The sequence below is a fragment of the Oxyura jamaicensis genome, chromosome 5 (assembly GCF_011077185.1).
Source record: "Oxyura jamaicensis isolate SHBP4307 breed ruddy duck chromosome 5, BPBGC_Ojam_1.0, whole genome shotgun sequence".
Taxonomy (NCBI): Eukaryota; Metazoa; Chordata; class Aves; order Anseriformes; family Anatidae; genus Oxyura; species Oxyura jamaicensis.
The window spans coordinates 19902951-19922236 of record NC_048897.1 but is presented as its reverse complement, the minus strand read 5'-3'; the positions used below and the strand labels follow the sequence as shown (position 1 = coordinate 19922236).

Sequence of the window (19286 nt, the reverse complement as noted above, 5' to 3'; positions counted from 1 at the left end):
ACCGGGGGTAGGTGCCTATGAGTGATTCAAGCAGAACCTCAAATGAGATGCTGTCCCAAGATGCTTTTTAGTGATTCTCTTTGGAAATGCCAGGTCAGTGCTGATGCCTGCAGAGAAGCATCCTATGCTAAATCACCAAAAAAATCACATTAAACATACGGAATTCCTTCCCATTCCCCTATGCCTGTTTCTCTCACTTGTGCTCAGCTTACATTTCCACTGCTGGGTCTGCTTCAGCTCTCATAATGACTAGGAAGGGTTGGTGCTGTACTTATCTGATTGTCTTTAATTAAGAGAGCAAACTTTGAATGCAGAAGCCATCTCTAATTGTGCAATGCAATATTCACAAGAAAAATGAGAGACTGCCAAGATCTAATTATTTGCCGTCACTGGTGCATTGCTACTCTCAGAAGACAATGATGTGCAAAAGTACTTAGTCATAGCCTCATTGCATATGTGTGGGAGTATGTGCTGCTGAACAGCCTTTTTTTGCTTTATGATAGATCTTTAGAGTACTTACAAGTTAATTGGTTGGCTGAGAGCAATTTTAATGGTTTTAATAATGAAATCAACAATATGCAGAAGGAAAAATTCAGCAAAATGAGGTATAAATGCATATGGACTATTATATTCCTTCCTTTATGTCTGTACTTTGAGATTAGAACTCATGGGAAGTCTGGATACATTAGACAAGTGCCGATTTTTGCATGCTCTTCACTGGAAGGACCAAATGGCGTATATACATATCTGTGTGTACAGAAGACCCAACATTGTAGAAGGCATGGGAGAAATATAAAGTCTATTCTAGGAAAAAAACTTGCAACATACGCAATACAAATGTGTTCATCATAATAAACATGAACACACAAGCCCACTAGAACGAGTTTTGTACACAAACACTCCACTGAAAAATTCCACACTGGAAATTCAAGTGTTACACTGTTGAACTAGAAAGCAAGAAAAAGGCTGTATGATAGAAAGAAAGTTCAGCTGGTCAGCATTACACTGCCAGCATGCAAAGAAACCCACTCCAACCCTACCCCTCCCCTGCCTCCATTTTCCCATTCCCATAGACTGAATTTGGGGATATTTTTTTGGATAATAACTTCATAACAGAAAACACTCCCTGAATAAGCCTGGTTCATAATTCTTACATAATGTACTGAAAACACAGTCCAAGCTTACTATCTGAAGACTTTCCCTTTAAGGTCTGAAACGGTATGCTACAGGTCATTAGCAATTTAATTACTTAGTAATGCACCTGAAAATCCACCATTTTGTGCGTTGGTATCTGCAATATAAACCAGAACCTGTTAACTGGAAACAGGAGGCCTAAGTAAGCTTTTGTGTTATTTGCTGCAGTCTTGGAGGGCTGGCTACAACAGCAGATGCTTTAACTGGAGATACCGCAAAGCCAGTGATGCTCCCCATTCACATGCCTGATGTTGTCTCTAGATCAACCCACATACAGTTGTGACAACTTAACCTGATGTTGTCTCCAGATCAACCCACATACAGTTGTGACAACTTAAAAAAAAAAAAAAAAAAAAAGGACACAGGAAAGGCTGACCCCAAAGCATAAAATTGCACCATTCAGTTGGCAAACAAAGCCCTCCCCCTGTACTCCCACACTTCAAACTCTAGCAGCAGTGTACCTACGGCTTCATAATCCGCCAGCTCCAGCCTGGCTTTGTTCTGCATGGTCCGTTTGCAAAGGTAGATAGCTAAAGGGAGAAACAGAACAGAAAACAATTACAGACAGATTATAAGTACAAGATCTTAAAAAAAATATAATAATAATAATTATATTGGTCCATGTATTGTTCCTTCTCATCAGAAGGCAACACGAACCAAGGAGTGAGAGGGCTGAATACTCAGCTGACATTATATGCTAGCTATCTCAGAGGCCTTAAACATCTGGGATATCTCATTTAAAAGTGCTGAGAGTAGATGCCAGGACCTAATGAGACGTCTGAGAAAGGCACAATTACTTCTGGGGCTGGTAAAAGATTTAGCATTAGCGACCTGCTCCCTTCAGCACTTTAGAAATATGTCTGCCGAAGTGAGCAGCCTTGCATACCCCTGTGTTTCTTTTCCCCTAAAAATAAATAATTAAGAATAACAACAACAAAAAAAAATCAGGATATTGAAATGAAAACAGAAATACGGGCTAGATCTTAAAGGTACCATGTGACATTCTTTCATCTGCTCCATCTACATATTCTATAAATTTCAAACTGTTAAGAAAAGCCTTCTCCCTTTTCACCATAAGCAGACACTGCCACAACTGATGTGGTTTGGGATCCCAAGGGTCAAGAGGAGCCCAGTGCATGATACCGAACCAGTCCCAGGCTGCCTCCTGGACAGCCTCAGCTGGATGGCCAGCTCAGCTCAATTCCATTATGAGTTGAAACAAGGTCCCCAGCACACTGTGAGTACATGGTCAGATCTGAATTGTATAATAGAGGTCCAGTGCTCTCATTACGGGATGGATCTGGATGTGAAATGTACAGCTTCCTTGTGTTTTGGCCCTTTATCTCGTATTGCTGTGGCAGGTACAAATCATACAGTGTACCAAATTGTGAAGTGTACCAAACTGGACTGGGGCAGAATGCAAAGCATCCTCTACAGAAAACGACAAATCTTTTTCAGAAAACTTCAGCTTTGAAAACCATGGAGTTTTGGTTTGCTGATAAAAGCAATTTTCTGACACTTCCATGCATATTTTTCATTGGATGGCACCTCCTCTATTTAAAATATGAGAAAAATGGTGCTTTGGTGTAATTATCCTCTATGCTATTCCTGTAACTTTAACATTCATATAATGAGCCTACATTATGCATGGTAACCAGAATGGAACAGGTCACATATATTTATTTTCATACTTCTCAAGAACAACTTCACTTGTAAGCCATTTACACCACCAAATAAATTGAGAGCCAGTCATCTTGCAGTACTTCCTCATGCGAGGCACTGACCTGCCATTGGCAAGTTCATTCCAGTCCTGTGAGGAGATCCATGCAAATAAAAAAGGTAGGAAGAGCTGCTGGGATTTCAGTTTTATTTGGGCCTACTGCTAGTTTGGGATTATTTCCTGAGAAGACTCCATCTGCACAGACCCCTGATATGCAAAGGCTGATTATAAGCATATGTTAGAGATTTGTGGGATAGATGAAAATCTGTCACTACAGGGCTCAGAGAGCAGTTGCAGCTTGTCCAGCTGTGGGTCAGCTCATACAGGGCTTGATTTTGAGGAGTATTGTTCCATTCAATGCCTTTGCAGCACAAGAACCGGACTGTGAAACCCGGTTTCTTATCAGACACTGGGAAAAAACAGAACTTCCCTCTTAAGACTGTTACTGATATTTACAGAAAATGTATTTAGCACAGTTCAGACACGTATATGGTGAGTCTTTGTAAAATCTGGAAATTATTTTGCACATAATGAACGGCAACATGTTTTCTCCTAAGCAGCCGCCTCACTGGGATAAACACATAAGTCTGTATTAGCTTCCCTGCAGATGAGGACTGTAAATGAACTATCATATGACAGACACCATTGCAAGCTACTTCCCCACCCCAGCAAATGATTTCCAGAATCCATAATGATGCGTAATTACTGCCTGGGAAAGAAAAAAATGATTATTCAGGGAGGAGTTACAAACTGATCTTAGATTATGAGATATTTCAGAAGAGGCATTTCCAGAAGCTCCTGCTTTATGAGCACGCACATGGATTCACTTCCTCTTCCAATGCCACACTGGGATGCACCAATTGATTTTATCATTTAGCTGTGAAAGAAGTGTAGTTCTGGAAGAGACAGCAATATTGCACGGAGACAACTAAAGATAACAATACTGACATATTTTCTTTATGCATTATCACTGTCTGCAGGCATTCACATGTTTAATACCCCATGCTGCAGTTTATTGGCTCATAAACCACGCTCAGTCTTCTCTTTTTACCAGGTGATAGCTGGTGATCTTAAAAAAAATAGGAGGAATAAGTCTGATGTCATATATCACGGAAGCTTAACTATGGGTTGTCATTAGTTATATACTGGCTTATTGATCAGCCAGATGAGTGCCCAAATGAGGTAACTTTTTATTGATCAACATATCAAATTCAGCTACAGATCAAAGTATATTCTCCCACAAAAGCAATAGTGATATTATTTAAGATTCCCAAGGAGCAATATTCTGCTTGCCATAAATCTTGCTGAAACCAACAGAGCTATTGGAGAATGAAGGCAACAGTACGTAACATCCCAGCCCCACTGAACTCATAGGCTAAAGGACATTTTTTTTTCCCATTCTCATACTTTGTGTACCAACTTTCTGCAATGAAATAATTATAGCCTCACCGTAATCTGTGTTTTCTGGTTCCCAGCAGTTTGAAGGCCAAAAGTACGGTGCCTAAGAAACAACATATGCATTTTCATAATTTAAGAGATGAAAAACAAATCAAATGCAGAAAAACATTTTGAGTACAAACAGAAGAATCACAAAGGCTATGGCCCAGTCTCTGCTTTCAGGGGAAACACTGCTACAGATCTGCGTGAAAGTGAGGACGCTTTTCCAGAAGGGTATCATCACTAACATTCCTCACTGAAGGCAGAGACACTGTAATAATCATTGAGGATGTCCACCCTGATGACATTTTCGACAGTCTTGCCACCTCATCTGAATATGGACCTCTTGCCCTCTATCTCCAGCACCTCCTCTTTCCCCAGAAATTCACAGTCACCCTGAACCTTTTTCTTTTCTTTTTGTTAGGACCATGAGAAAAAAAAAAAAAAAAACAAAAAAACAAAAAAAAAAAACTTTGTGGCCTTTTATATATGCCACACACCACTTGCTTTTTTTGGAGCAGCTACCAGTGTGGTTGGCAGCCAACAAAACAATTCACTTTTAAAATAAATCAGATGGCAGAGCTCAAAACTCTTCTGATTACAGTTGTTTTGAAAGCAGAAATCCTGCTGAGCTTACTGGTTTTATTTTCTGTCCAGGTCTCCATATTGCAGTTGCTACAATTAATTACAAGATATTACTACATGTAGCTGTATTTCAATTTTGACACAAATGAAAAATAATGTGACCACACAAATTACAGAACAGTGTTTTGCATTACTGATGTGATTCCACAAAAGAGCACAGGACGTTACATGTATACAAAGACAATTCCTTGTACCAAGGCACAGTGAGAAAACACGGAGGGATCCAGCAACACGCGGTTCAATGGTCCTCACTGATATATATTCCCTGAACTTCACAACATGATAAGAGACTGTTAAAGGATGGACTGATGTTGATGTAGAAAGCAACAACAGTGGAATGATGGAAAAGAAAAATGATTTTATCAGGTTATTTCTGCAGAAAGCTGCTGAGGAGAACTGTTGCAGGAAACGACAACAGGCAAGCAGTAAGCAAAATTGCAGGAAAAGATAAGGGAAGAAAAAAGAAAAGTCAATAAGCAGTCAAGACTACTTGATGATGTTGTTTACAGGGGCTTAAAATAAGAAAAATAAATTAAATTATACTCTGCTTTTGAAATCTGGCTTTTGAGAGCTGCACAGGACAGCTTGACAATTTAACTTCTTATGGCATCTCTCTTAAAATGGACAAAAATACAACTAAATAGGCAATCAGCAGTGCCCCTGCTTCTGCCAAGTCTTGCATGATAGGAGGAGTAGGACTTTGTGAAAAGCAAGGGGACTGTCATGGAAAATCTTAGTCTGAGTGACACCAGGTAACCAGAAGGTACAGAGAGATAAGGGGAGGTCTGTGATTTCCTGCCTTTTTGTTTGCTTGTTTTTGTTTTGTTTTTTGTTTTTGCCTGTGCCGTTGGTCTTAAATGAAAACAAAACCACATTAGCAGTACGTCTGAGAGCCTGAGCAGCAGATGGAAAGATGAGTACAGGATTTTCAAATAAAAGCTAAAAAACAACAAAGAAATAAATAAAACCAACATCAACAACAACAAACAAATGAAAAGGAGGAATGGTAGAGTGAACAGAAGAAAGGTCACAGGAAAGATAAGGGAGCTGACAGAGATCATGTAACAAAAACACAAATTCAACCAGCAACATTAGACAGTAGGTTTGAACTTACTGCTTCTTTTAAAGTTAACCAATTTGTCTAAAATAAGTTGTTGCAGCACAAGCATTCAATTATCAAGGAACTTGACAGCAGCAGATTTTGGAAATGGCATTGAACTCAAGCACAGGATGCTTCAAAAAATGGAGGCATCCAATCTGGGGGCACAGACAATAGGGGATAGAGGTGTCTCAGCTAAGGTGACTGACAGGGTCACACGTCCCCTGTAAAAGAGCTAAAGCCTGAAGTTTGCCCCCTCCCATCTCAATCTGTAACCAGGAGAGGTTAAAAACATGAATTTTCTGCTGTACTAGAGCTCAAATGTCCAACTCCAAAGTTTGCCCTTGCCCACTTTGGACAGAAGGGTGGCTACTCAGTTCTGCAGTAGCCAGCAGACAGCAAAAAGGGCCACAAGGAAGGCTGAGGGCTCACCAACCTGAAAACGATAGAACGTTCCATCATCTTTCAGGGTAAGGACGTGGTCTGAAATTGGAAAGACGTAACCCTGTGCAGCAATAAGACTTCCCAAGTGTATTGCTTCCCCTGCGGATGAGAAGGAAAAGAGAGAAAACAGCAGGGATACCTCAGGAAGACGTACAATGTGCAATCCTCTGTTTTCAGCAGTGGGTCTGTTAATGACTTGCGCTATGACCTCATGCTCACAAGCCACGTTGTACCCATTCTGTATCCTTAACACCTTCCAGTGAAATCACGCAAAGCAGGAGAGCAGGAAGCAGCCTTACAATATAGACGAAACATTACTCAAACATTTAACTTGCTGTTTTTGTATTTACAAAATGTCACACACCAATTCAGCTCTAGAATCTGAATTTCACTTCAAAGCAGATCATCCACCACAGGTGACAGCTGACAAGAAGCCTGCTCCATCAGTGAACCCCACTTGCTTCTACCAAATTAGAGGAACATCTGCATCACCAGATCATTATTCAGCATCTTTGTTCATAAAGAGAAATCCTAACGCTGCAGCACTGCTATTTGTTAGAAGAAGTGGTGCTGAGGTAAGAGGTGCTAGCAATATGCTAGCACGGCCAAGGCAACCATCACCACCGCAGAGGTGCCTCTGCACAGATTTTCAACGGATGTCAACTGTCAAAAGCTGCACCTACTTTCTCAGAGCTGCAAAATACACATCAGATGATCATGTGTGCCCAGGCAGATAATAAATCTATTGTCGGCACCTGAAGTGCAGGTTTGGGATTTGACTGGACTCACGAGAAGGGATGTGTGGAGAGGGGTGCTCCATGTGAGACAACACTGCCTCTATTTCAGGTTTTACATGGTGACAGCAGAAACAGACTGCGAGGTAAGTTGTTGATTTTTAGTCTTTCCAGGAAAGAAAAAGAAACTTCTGGACCCACAGAAATCATTTCTTCCTTTTTCCAATAGTTCTCAGCTGTGCCAAAGTGATTTTGTTTTCTCTGAAGTGTGAACTATTTGGACTACACTCATGCACTGATCACAGTTTATGGCTCATTATCCATTTATCTATCTGACACAATAAATCAGCAGCCACTATCTTATCCCATGCTAGTGCCCATGTCATCCTTGACCAGCATGCCCTGTCAGTCACAGCCACACCTTTCTCCACACCACGGAATCCTGTCACTGTTTACCTGGTTAACCAGACACATCTACCCACTTCCTTTCTATGTCTGGGAACAGCCTTAGAATAAATCAGACTTAGCTAGCAGCAGTTTCACAGACAGGCTAGGACTCCTATGAAGTGCTTTCTCTGTGTTGTAGTGCAAGGTATTAGACTTAATTAAGTTGATTCTTATCTGTTTTCCTCCTCCTTTTCTTCAAATGCTTAAATCTATCTTGTTGTTCTGGTATATACACTCTGTAGCAAAATAGTACCTAATGTCTTATGGCGCACACACAATACAGATTAAGGGGCTGTTCATCCCCAGCTATAGTCACCTTACCTGGATCCTCGATGCTGAGGTTCTTCATAAGCCACTGTACAATATCAGCACCTGCAAAAACAAAACAAAAAGGAAATATAAAAAGAAAAGAAAGCACTGAACATCAAGACCAAAAGGTTTCCGAGAGCCCTAGAGAGGGATAACATTGAGATGAGATACAAAAGAACTGACATGAATTTTTTCCATTTTCCTTTTTAGCTCTACTGAGATTTCAAAATGTCCTTCCAGTGCCACACTGTAATTATATATTTATTGATAGGTACTAAGCCCAAGTACTCCCCTGTGCAATAGCAGACTTGCTATACCTTAAGTCAAATATTACTCTAATGGTTCTATGTAACCTCTTCTCTCCCAGTTGCTTCTCTGTCACCTCAGCATACAGGGAACTGTTTCTGAAAGCACTACCTAGCAAGGGGACGAAGGAGCAGTTACTGACACCTTGCACCTTTAATGTCAGGGGCAATCATCTGCACGTGTAGAACGAGTTATCAGTCAAAAAAAAAATGCAGTGAAAAGTCTAGCACATGCCAAAGACAAGTGCTAGAAAGCGGGACTAAGTGTGTCTGAAACCAAGCCACTGCTGAGCTGGCACTTGCTAGTGATCACCAGCAGCATGGTGGCCAGGAGCAGAGAAAAAGGTCAAAGTTCCATTTTTTTTTTTTTTTAATTAGGTTTTCAGGGGGTCATCAAGTAATAACAAAACTTGTTATGCTCTTATAAACAGTGGTTTAGCATCTCTCTCTATGAACAGTCAGTGCTTAGCACACTGAGCATGGGTAAGAAATATCCATATAACGAGGACACAGAGCACATACAAACACAGGACTGATCTTAGAGCTGTTTTCCACAGGTGGGAGCCACCTAGGAGTGCTATGTCGTGGTTGGGCTGGTGGTAAATCTCCCTTGGCGATGTCTTCTTCTGGCACTCAGGAACTTGGATGACCCGCAATCAGTCACACAGCAGAACCCCAACAAGAGAGCCCATTTGAACTAATTTACAGCCTCACAAACCTCAGGAGTCCTAGCTGACCACTGCTTTAGCTCATTTTCTCACACCCTGCATAAACAGTAGATAGCCAAGAAATCAGCGATCCTTTCACTAAAGTAACATTACACAACTGAATAACAGAATGTGTTGGCTCTCACCCATAAAACGATGTGCTTTAATGTTTGGTGCAATAAACCAGATTTTTAGTCAGCTCTGACTTGTCCATGGACAATGTTCTATGCATTCAATATGTGGGATGTTTTCTTGGTGTTTTGCTGGCAGATAACAGCATGTTGGGCAGGGTCTGAGCCAGCCAGAGATGAACTACCCCCTGACCCAGATGCGCTGTCTGTGACTGAGCAGCCCAACCCAGCCAGTGCCTGCCTCATGTAGACGTACCGTTACACAGGTTAAGCAGCAAAGACTCAAGAAGAGCTGAGTAAAACTTTTACTGAGTAATAAATTTACTTAGGAAGAGTTCTGAGAGAGCCAAAACTACCTGCTAAATGAAAACGTCTAGTGTATAGTTCCAGCTGAAAAATATATGGCAAAAATATTCAGAGTCAGTAACTGTTGCATTTGACATGTCTATAAAACAGAAAATGCTATTAACAAATGAGGATTTTCCCTTTTGCCTTTCATAAAACAAAAATAGCCTGAAGAGATAATAGACACTTGGGGCTACAAGAATATTTCAAGAAGACTCAAACTGAAGCACTTCCGTATTGTCAGGAACCAAACAAAAAATCACAACTGTTGTCTTGGTTCAAGGTAAACCAGAATCCTTTTTTTTTTTCTTTTTCTTTTTTTTTTTTTTCTTTTTTTCTGTATATCTCCCAGACTAAGAAGTCCACAATTTGTTCTGATTTTGGTCTCAGATGACAGGCTTGTAGTACTCTCTCAGTCATTTTATTCCCAAGTGATGTGACAGCTCAAATCTGAAAATCTCCTAGAGTAGTTAATTGCCTTGCTCAAGAGCAAGGGAGGTGAAGTGTGTTCTGACCAATCCCTTTCCAAATATACAAGAATACTTAACGCAGAATTAACTCTCCATAGTATGATCATGACCCCAGCTCTACTTTTCATTTGAGGAATTTTCATCAAACTAAAACACAATGCAGAAAGCAGATTCACCAGGCTTCCTTCCCCATCTTGTTAAGGTTTAAAAAAGAAAGGTTTAAAGTGGCAAACTGAAAACATCGACTCAGCCAGAACTACTGTGATCAGTCACTCCAGCATATAGGCAACACTGAAGATCACGGATTTTAATTCCTCTCTGTTAAAAATATGAAGTAATTCCTGAATGTTGCCAAGAGCCTGGAAGATTTTATAGCTGTTCTCCTGTTGTCCTGAGGCAGACAGATTATCTTTCTGCTGAGTTTGCTGAACCATTATTTATCACCTGCCAAGACTGATTACTCACCCTCAGGACAATGACAAGTCTTTCCTTCCTCTGTTAATTACTGTCATCATTAATAGCCATGTCACTAATTAATATTCAATCATAGTGAAAACTCTTCGGTGACATCTCCCACAATACTTTCAACTTTTAGGGTTACCCTCACATTGGCTTTGCTCCTGTTTGTGGCTGTTCCTATCACCACAATCTGGTTTTGCCCATCTACAAACTCGGTTTATGCCCTTTCTCAAATTAGAAAATTCACAGCTAGCCTTTTAAGATGCCTTGAAGATGTGAGTGAATCCTGTACAAGACCCTCCTCTATCAGATCAAGACACAGACTCATCTGTATTTTTTCCAGAAAATTTCTTCTTAACCTCTTTCATAGATTAGGCCCTACTGACAGTCCTCTTCTAATTCACCTTTCCCAAAAGATCTTCTCTGTTTGATTTTCAGATTCCACATTTCACAAGCACTTTCAGAGGACACCCAAGGGAAACCCTTGATCCTGACACATTGCCATTAAACCCTGATGGGGCATTTGAGATCTACTGAAAAAAAAATAGTTGGGCAGGTTTTCATAATATAAAGTGCTGCTGGATCTAGGTAGAGGAATGGCTTACACGTTCTCTATGCTCCTCTCTATGTATCTATGCTTTCTCTGAGTCTGTATGCTCAGTTCAAGGATAGACAACAGCCTGAGAACATCTATTTCCTCCTCACCTATTATGAAATTTATCTCGTTGCTTTAGGGTTTTCTTTAAAGCTGAGGTAGATGAGGTTGCTTAACGCCAACAGAATAGTTATATCCTCATGCTCAGACTGATTCACAATGACCATTTTTTTCCACCTACCTGGCTGAGACACGGAGCAGCAGTTTTATATTGCTTGCTATTTTCTCCATTTTCTGTTCAGCCTCAGCGATCCCATAAGAGTAACCAGTGTTCTCAGAAGGCCATTGCCTGTCAACATGACAAATGAGTGGCCAGCCAAAGAAAGATAAATTAGAAAAAAGTTCACATGGTGTGAGGCCATTGGCAAGATGCAGTTAATGAGGTGAGTCACCACCACCTTCTGTACTCTACCTAAGTTGTTCTAGCTCTTCCAGAAAATCCAGGGTTTACTTGGAAAACATAGAGCCATCCCTCTTCTACTCACTGGGTGAAACAGCAGAATACCTCCAGCACTTTCTAAAGATCTGCTGCCTGGAGAGGAGACTGAGTCTCTGGGCAAAGGGGCCAGGACCAACAGGGCCTGCTTGTTGTCCAGCAGATTGGACACGTCCCTAACAATTTACACACACATGCATGTTGTATATATCTGTTTAAAATTTTTTTTAAAATGCCAGAGCACTTCTAAAGCTTCAGCAAACGTATACCTTTGCATTTATTTTGAGGCCCAACAGGACAAATGCATTTTTTGCTGAGTATCCTGAGGTGGCAGAGCTGGTAAGTTCTGTGGAGAGGAGCCCCACAGTGACCTGCCATGGATGGGATGTCACACGTTACCCAGACGTGGCATGAGGACTGGGGTGCTTTGGGCCTCAGGCTGTTACACGGCCTCACAGCACACTGACAAATATTAACAATGAACACAGTGGGGTCTTAAATTAAATAAGCACCGTCCAATCATGCTACAGAAGAATTTGTCTCATATATACACCTCCAGGAGCAGGCATAAGATTTCATGGTTATGTCCTGACTTTTTTTTTTTTGTCAGTGCTAGTGTAACCCTGATGCTCTCTTGACATATTTTAATTAATTTTAATATTAGTAGTAGTAGTATTTTTTAAAAAGGAATATGAAAAAAAAAGTGAAACGTTCAGATCTTTCCTAGACATTATCTACTCATTCCATGACATGTTATGTGAGCAAACAAGCTGTGTGCCCAGCCTCTTTCATCAGTCATCTACAAACTCAAGGTTCAGACAGCATTGATGCAGGGATGAAAATGTGTTCTCCTTCCTGTCACTTCGTTTTTGAAAACAGATGAACCCATTTTAGCACCAAATTTTCCAAACAATTTGCTCCTGAACTCAGACCAATCTTAAAATATTTCTATCAGAAAAGTAAGCCTGAAAAAAAACACAAGCAGTCAAAAAGATTTATAAGAATACCTACACATGTGTGCAAGCAGCCACTCAAGCTGCTTTCTACTCTGCCAACCACAGCAATCACACCAATAAATGGAAAAAAATGTTTTGTTTTGTTTTTTTTTTTTTTTTCCTCTCCACAACAGCACTGTGTCCTTGGTAAGCCTAGGAACAAAAGGCTAATTAATCGGGGTTTGTGAAAATAAATAAATGACACCCATGCTAAAAGGCATAATGATTTTATACTGAGTTTCTCAAGGCCTTCAGCACTCCCTGATACCATTTTTCCCCACACAGATCTCCCACTGATTTCCACAGTGATTTCATCTAGGATGGAAGCCCAGAATCCTGCTCACAATAAAGATTTAATGCAAAGCTACAGTTTTTACAGTACTAGATTAAAAAAAAAGGGGGGGGGGAGGGAGAAAAATCTGGGTCCCTCCCTCCCTAGTATTGTGTTACGAATAACAGGGAAACACTTTACAGAAGTTGCCTACAACATGCACATAAATAAATACCAATAACAGAGTAAAAAACCCAACACTCAGCAGCTGACTCAGAAAATGTGGTAATTGCACCACTCAGTGTCAGCAAGGAGCATCATCAAAGCTACAACAGCTTAGAGCTCCTACCTACAGAAATTTCCCTTTACATTAGGCTCACTTGAAAATTTTTTTGTGTAATTAACAACCATTAGCTGCAGGACTATTACCCCTTTTTGACAACAGCAGCTAAAGGTTTTAAGGAGTCATTATTTTTATTCATCATAACTTTTGAGTGCCTGAATTCACAATTCATTGTTCTCATAATAAAAAATTGGAAAATACAATACTTGTGTAAAGCAAGGATGCTGCTTGCTACAAGGTGGCAAGCAGCACGTTGCACTAAATTGTGCATGGACACTCCAGGATGATAAAACAACAAGAATGGAAGATTTGTAAATTTAATGGGTTCAAAACCTGCAGGTCCTCTACATTTTCCTGACAAGTGTGGGTTACTTATCACAGTGTTTGGGCTGATACGCCATTCCAACCACTTATTCAGCCCTTCTCTGTCTCTTCTTCTGTTATCTACAGAGAGCTGTTGTGCGTGCTTGTCCACTTATACCAAATGTTAATATTTCAGAGATGAGTCCCAGAGAAATACCAGTTATAGGTGTTTCTACGTTGCTTTTGAACTTCAGAAGCACACTGTATCTCTGTCACGTGAGTGTCCATGCCTGTGTAAACGAAACACTGTGACTCTGATTACAGATTTATCAAAACCCTATTAAAATTAATGGCCCTGACATTTGACTCTTGCTTGTTCCTGTTCCTGCCACCAGGCCCTGAAGCAAAAGTAACAGCAAGTCTATTAATAAATTCATTCACAAGAGGGAGCAATGACCCAGGCCCTCAGCTGCACTGCCAGGGGCTGGCACATATATTTTAGGGCAAGGGACAGAGGAACACCTTCCAAGGGAAAGCAATGCCATGGGCTCATTCTGCTAATACCTCCTTTTTCTGGACTGCTATTTGGAGGGAGTCAGGCTGGCAAAACGCACACACTGCTGCCACATAGACCCGTGTGGGCTAACCCGCCTGGGTAACACAGACATGTATTAGGCCTTACGATCTCAGAGGTGCCAGCCCTAGACTGCTCCTGTTACGATGCTGCCCTCCAACAAGTGGTTCAGCTTTGCACCCTGAATGCAAGCAGCATGAGATACACCCAAAGACAGGCACCTTGCTTTCATCACTCTCCCATCAACATCAGCCAAAGGCAGGCGCAGCCCGCACTGAGCAGCAGGACACTGCTAGCCGAGAGCAGCGGCCTTGAAGTGATCGCACAGCGGCCACGTTAGCAGGGCTGTGTCAGCGAGCCCCTTAATGGAGGCACAGTTAATCCCGGTGGAGGGGGTCTGCCAGCACGGCTTAACCTGGGTCCTCAACTGGAAAAAAAGCAGAACCAGCAAAAGGTCTTCTTCCAGCTGACCTGCACCGACACAAAGCAGTTGGCAGTCAGCATCAGCCTTGTTCTTACCCTGTGCTTCGACGGCGCAGCATCGCTTTGGCCTGGGCCAACCCTCACAGCCGGTGTTCAGCAGCTCTGTCTCCTTGCACAGAGGCCAGGCAGCGGCTGTACCTCAGGAGCAATTAGACTGATCCATGTTCAATGCTCCTGATCCGCCTTGGGAAACCTTTGCTGCCGACAGCTCTGTGGTGTCTCCAGACAGGCCTGGTGTAACTAAAGCTCAACACACAAATGTGCACCCTCGAGAAACCAGACTATGCCAGAGCCCCGGTGCAAACGTCCCTGTGGTGCTTTGCGTGGCTAGGACATGGCTGCTCTGAAGTGAAGTCGTGCTGCCTGACCAGCACCCAAACCTCGTTCCCTCCCCAGATGCAACGCTGAGCAAACTGCTTTTACTACAAGTACAGGAGGAAATTGCAAAACAGAAGACCTAACAACTCCACAATGCGTGTCATTCAGATGTGTGTGTATAATACCCACAGAAGACAGGCATGCTGTCTTGATAGCCATTATAAATGTATACGAGAGGCAGGAAAACTGCATTCCCGGTCTCCCAGCAGCAATAGTTACCACATGCAATGGTACCAGAAGTCACCTCCTTTTACAAATTGCTAAGAACTGTAGATGTGTTAAGACAACTTTACATCTGCAATTTATCATAAATTTACAGTTGCTTTTCAGTCTGCTCTGCCTTTACGTTACTCAAGCTACCGAAGCAGCTCGTATAGCTCCACAGCTTGGCTCCATGCCATGCAGCAGCACTTAGACCCCGTTCCCCATGCTGTCACAACAACTCAGCAACAAAACAGCCAGGGGAGCAACTTCCAGCACTGCTGGAATCGGTGCTATTGAAGGTTCCCGTGTCAGATCTTGTTAGGGCTGAAATATTTTTACTCTTATGCAATTCATGTGCACTGTCTTCAAATCAAAGGCAATCTCCCTGCCAATTCTATCACACTAATATTTTTAATAGCAAATCTTCTCCTGAAGGAAAGGGGAAGATGATAATGTAGAGCTGACTGGTGTATTACAACATGGGATTGTCAGGTCCCTTCACTTTGTGTTCTCACTCCCAAAGTGGGTTTCAAATGAAACTGGGCTGTCAAATGAAGTTCCCCCCTGCCCTCGCCACTGCTCTCACAGTTTCCCTGCAGAGGTGTGAATGTCACTGACTCGTGTATGACAGTACGTACGGTGCACCCCAAGCTACAGCATTTTGACGATTCTGGTACTATATTTATTTACTAGGAGATCTGACCCTGTTGTCCTTGCATGAGCCAGGTTCCCATGAATTTTGACAGGAATCCTGTTTGCAGCAGCACTCAAATTCTCAGCCTCCAGAAGTGCTCAGGCCATGACAAATCTCTCTTACACAACATCACACACTCCTGCGTTAACTATGACAACATTTTCTCTCTATTACAGCCAAGAATAATTAGCATCATCAAATTTTCTAAGAAACCTGCTTTGTCCTGACACGTTGCTACTCTTTTCTTTCCCATTCTCCAGGAGAGGTTGGGAACCACACGCAGTGCTTGTGGTGATGCAATAATAGTCGCATTACCTGGAAAATGAAATAACCCGACATCTGAAGCTCTTTTCTCTCCAGGAGTTCATCGTCCTGAAAATGAAATAATCAGGTCTGTACAGCTTTCCCCCTCGTTTGCCTGCCAGGCCTTTCAATCACACATTAAGCAGGGTGCACCGGAGAGCAGTTAGCCTCATTGGACCTCTGCACTGGTGCAGCGGTTGGTCAGGGACAATTCTCCAGCAGGATTAAGGTTGCATGTCTATTAACTGCTAGCCAAGGGTAACTCTATATGAATTATGATCATTTAGCAATTGCTGACAATTTACTTAGCGCCACACAAAACAAAGAGGTAACATTAGCACCAACATTAGAGGCCATAATTCAAGCAGGGCTCCCGATGCCGTGCATTAAAGGTGTTTGTACTGGCAAGCAGCAGCTAGCTGATTCTGCTAGCAACACCATTCAATTGTGCATTTCAAATACAGGCATTTATCAGTGTGGATTTTAAATGTGTAGAACAATTTAATAACACTGAAACAAATCAGCAAGCACAAATCTGTCAGTATTCATACTTACGTTACAAGTTCAAAATGGGTAAATCATTTTATCCTTTCTCCTGTTTGATGGATCTCATTGGGGTGCATGTAACAATAGAAGCACTAAAGTCAACAATCTGCTTCTCTTAAATACCACCCCCCAAAAAACCCTACATTTTCTGTTAAGTGTTCTGAGTTTATTTTACCAAATAACTGAAAATAAGAAGCATTTTAAAAAGCTGCATTAAACAATTGCCAGTTTAAACAACTGAATCCAGTGTCAAAACATTGCATAGCTCAGAACTACCAAATATCTGTCTATATGATTTATAAAAGGTGTTTCTGTTTCTGTTCTGAGAGCAACTCTAGCTTGTAAAATAACTTACCTTTCTTCCTCTTTCTTCCCCACTAAGAAGCTAAAGATCAGCATTTTATTTAACACCTTTCCAAGTAAACGTGGGTTTGGACTTGGCAAAGCTGATGCACTGCTCCGAGGCCGTGATGATTTCGGAAAGCAATAGGCCCCAGATAGGCCCCTGGGCAGGCTCAGAGCAGACCAGGAGCCCCTGGCACAGCCTTTGTAATGCCATTCACCGGGCAGTGCCCACCAGCCTTGTTCGAGGTGTGATGCTACCTCTGTCCAGCACAGCCTTGCTCCGAGGCCCAGTAGTTTCACTCGCGTCTTTCCCATGCCACACGGTGGTGCTTAGCAGCAGGCATGGCCTGCCTGTGCGGATTTGCACAAAAAAGCCTTACGACACAGCAAACCATTCTAGCGGTTTTAGTTTCCAAATATGTAAAACCCCGAATCTTCTCCACATAACGCAAAGGAAAAAAAAATAGAGTGAACAATACTGTGTTGTGCAATGCCTTGGGAAGTATTTTAATTCATCAGAAGCTTTGCAATGTTGAGAGTGAGAAATCCTAAAAGGTCTTCAGAGGAGAGTTATAAAAACAATTGGAGAAACTAGAACTACATAAGATACTTTAACAAAAAAAAGCTTACTGCAAATATCAAAATGAAAATAAAAGCAAATACATTTCACCAGTGCTCACAAGACTCCCGTATTTGCTTTCCATATTCAGACTGCAGTGTCGTCAGGGTGCCAGCAGCAAGCACTGTGCGAATGCAGACAGAGTTAGTCTGTCTCTGAATTGCATTCCTGGCGTATGCTGACTGATGGATTGTCAGGGCAGTAGTTAAATTTCAAAGAGCAGTGACAGAAAGCAAGTGCTGCTTTTGCAAATGCGTGCATACCTGCTGGAAACCTGTTTAACAAAGTCACAGGCAGAGACTACAGAAAAGACACACCGCCACGTGGGTTTTACGGCAAATCAATGCTTATTTAAATGAAAGCAAAGCTTGCCTTAGACAAGGGACAGACCAGGCCAGATTACAACGATTCCCTGCACCCTTTCAGCTGACACCTCCCGTCCAGCACATGCTGCCTCTGCCCCGGCCCCTTCCCACCGGCTCACCCCTGGGTGGCAGCGGGCAGCCTGTGGAGCTGTGGGGTGGAGGGGGGCTGCTGGGCACCCTGAGGGGCTCCTCCTGGGGGTCGCAGCCTGCTGACCCAGTGTCACGACCAGCTTCTGGCAAATCAGATTGACAGCACCACTTCCAACATTCAGGTGCGACTCGTGACCATCAACAGGCTGAGAGGAGCAGAGGGAGCGGGCACCGTCCTCGCCCTGCCCAGGGAGACACAAGAGGGAGAGGGGACGATGCCTGCGCTGAAGCCACTCACAGGGTCACAGAGAAGTGAGACAGAAAGGTCCCAACAAATCACCCTGCAGAATTACAGCATCACAGCAAGACACAACAGGTCACACCATTGGGTGGTACGTGAAAATAAGCATGGAAAGGCAGAGTGAGGAAAGGGCTTGCTTTTCTTCTGTTTACTTCGCACCGTCCCCCCAGGACCACGCAGTTGGGAGGAAGGCGCTCAGATGCGCGATGCTCCCCTTGTCTCTGAGTCACCAGCGCCTTGTAGGAACAGCCCCCAGAAGTACAGAAGCGTGCAGAAGTGTTTGTGAGGTCTTGTGGGCTACAGACCTTGCCTTTTATAAATGTATTCACTTCTGGTTTACCAGGGAGGTAGAAGAAATTGGTTGTTTCTGCAGATCTCAGAAATTCAATCACGTAAAAGCCTGGGCTCAAGAGGAGGACTTGTGTGTTGAACTTCTGTAATCTGAACGTTTTCCTTCCTCCCAGAGGAAACCACCCAAATCTTAATGGGTTAAAGCTTTGACCTTATGTATTAAATGGAATTATTTGTGACGGGTGAAATGTAAGCAGCAAACGATACAAAATGAATTGAGAGAAATAGAAGTTTTAAAGAAAAAAAGTTTCAAAGTAAAGCACTACAGCAAGTTTATCTAAAGAACAGTACAGCAGAAACAGTAAAGAAAGAAGAACATCAGTTCCAAAAGAGATTATGTTAAACCTAGGGAAAAAGCTTGACAAAAGTCACTTCTGTCTAAAAAATGTTTTGTGATATAGATAAACTTAAAAAAAAAAAAAAAAAAGACAACGAAAGTCTTTGTCTCATCCTTTCCCCCCCCCACACCCCAGGGAGCACAGGCCAGAGAGTAATTAGCTGGACTGCTCACCGTATGGTCTCTGCTGCAAGAATGAGCATCAAAGTGATGCATGGAAGAAGTGGGACCAAAAATCCAGCTGCAC

General features: G+C 42.3%; 1 protein-coding gene across 5 annotated transcripts in view; it reads right to left on the bottom strand.

Moving 5' to 3' along the window:
* Positions 1 to 19286, bottom strand: part of RGS6 (regulator of G protein signaling 6) — a 270640-nt gene that overhangs the window by 68673 nt on the left and 182681 nt on the right. For all 5 annotated transcript variants that reach the window (XM_035329204.1, XM_035329203.1, XM_035329205.1 and 2 more), the window contains 4 exons: positions 8042 to 8092; positions 6532 to 6638; positions 4364 to 4415; positions 1660 to 1724 (listed from right to left, as the gene is read on the bottom strand). In XM_035329204.1, coding sequence (XP_035185095.1) covers positions 1660 to 1724; positions 4364 to 4415; positions 6532 to 6638; positions 8042 to 8092 — 275 coding nt within the window. The remainder of the gene's footprint in view (positions 1 to 1659; positions 1725 to 4363; positions 4416 to 6531; positions 6639 to 8041; positions 8093 to 19286) is intronic.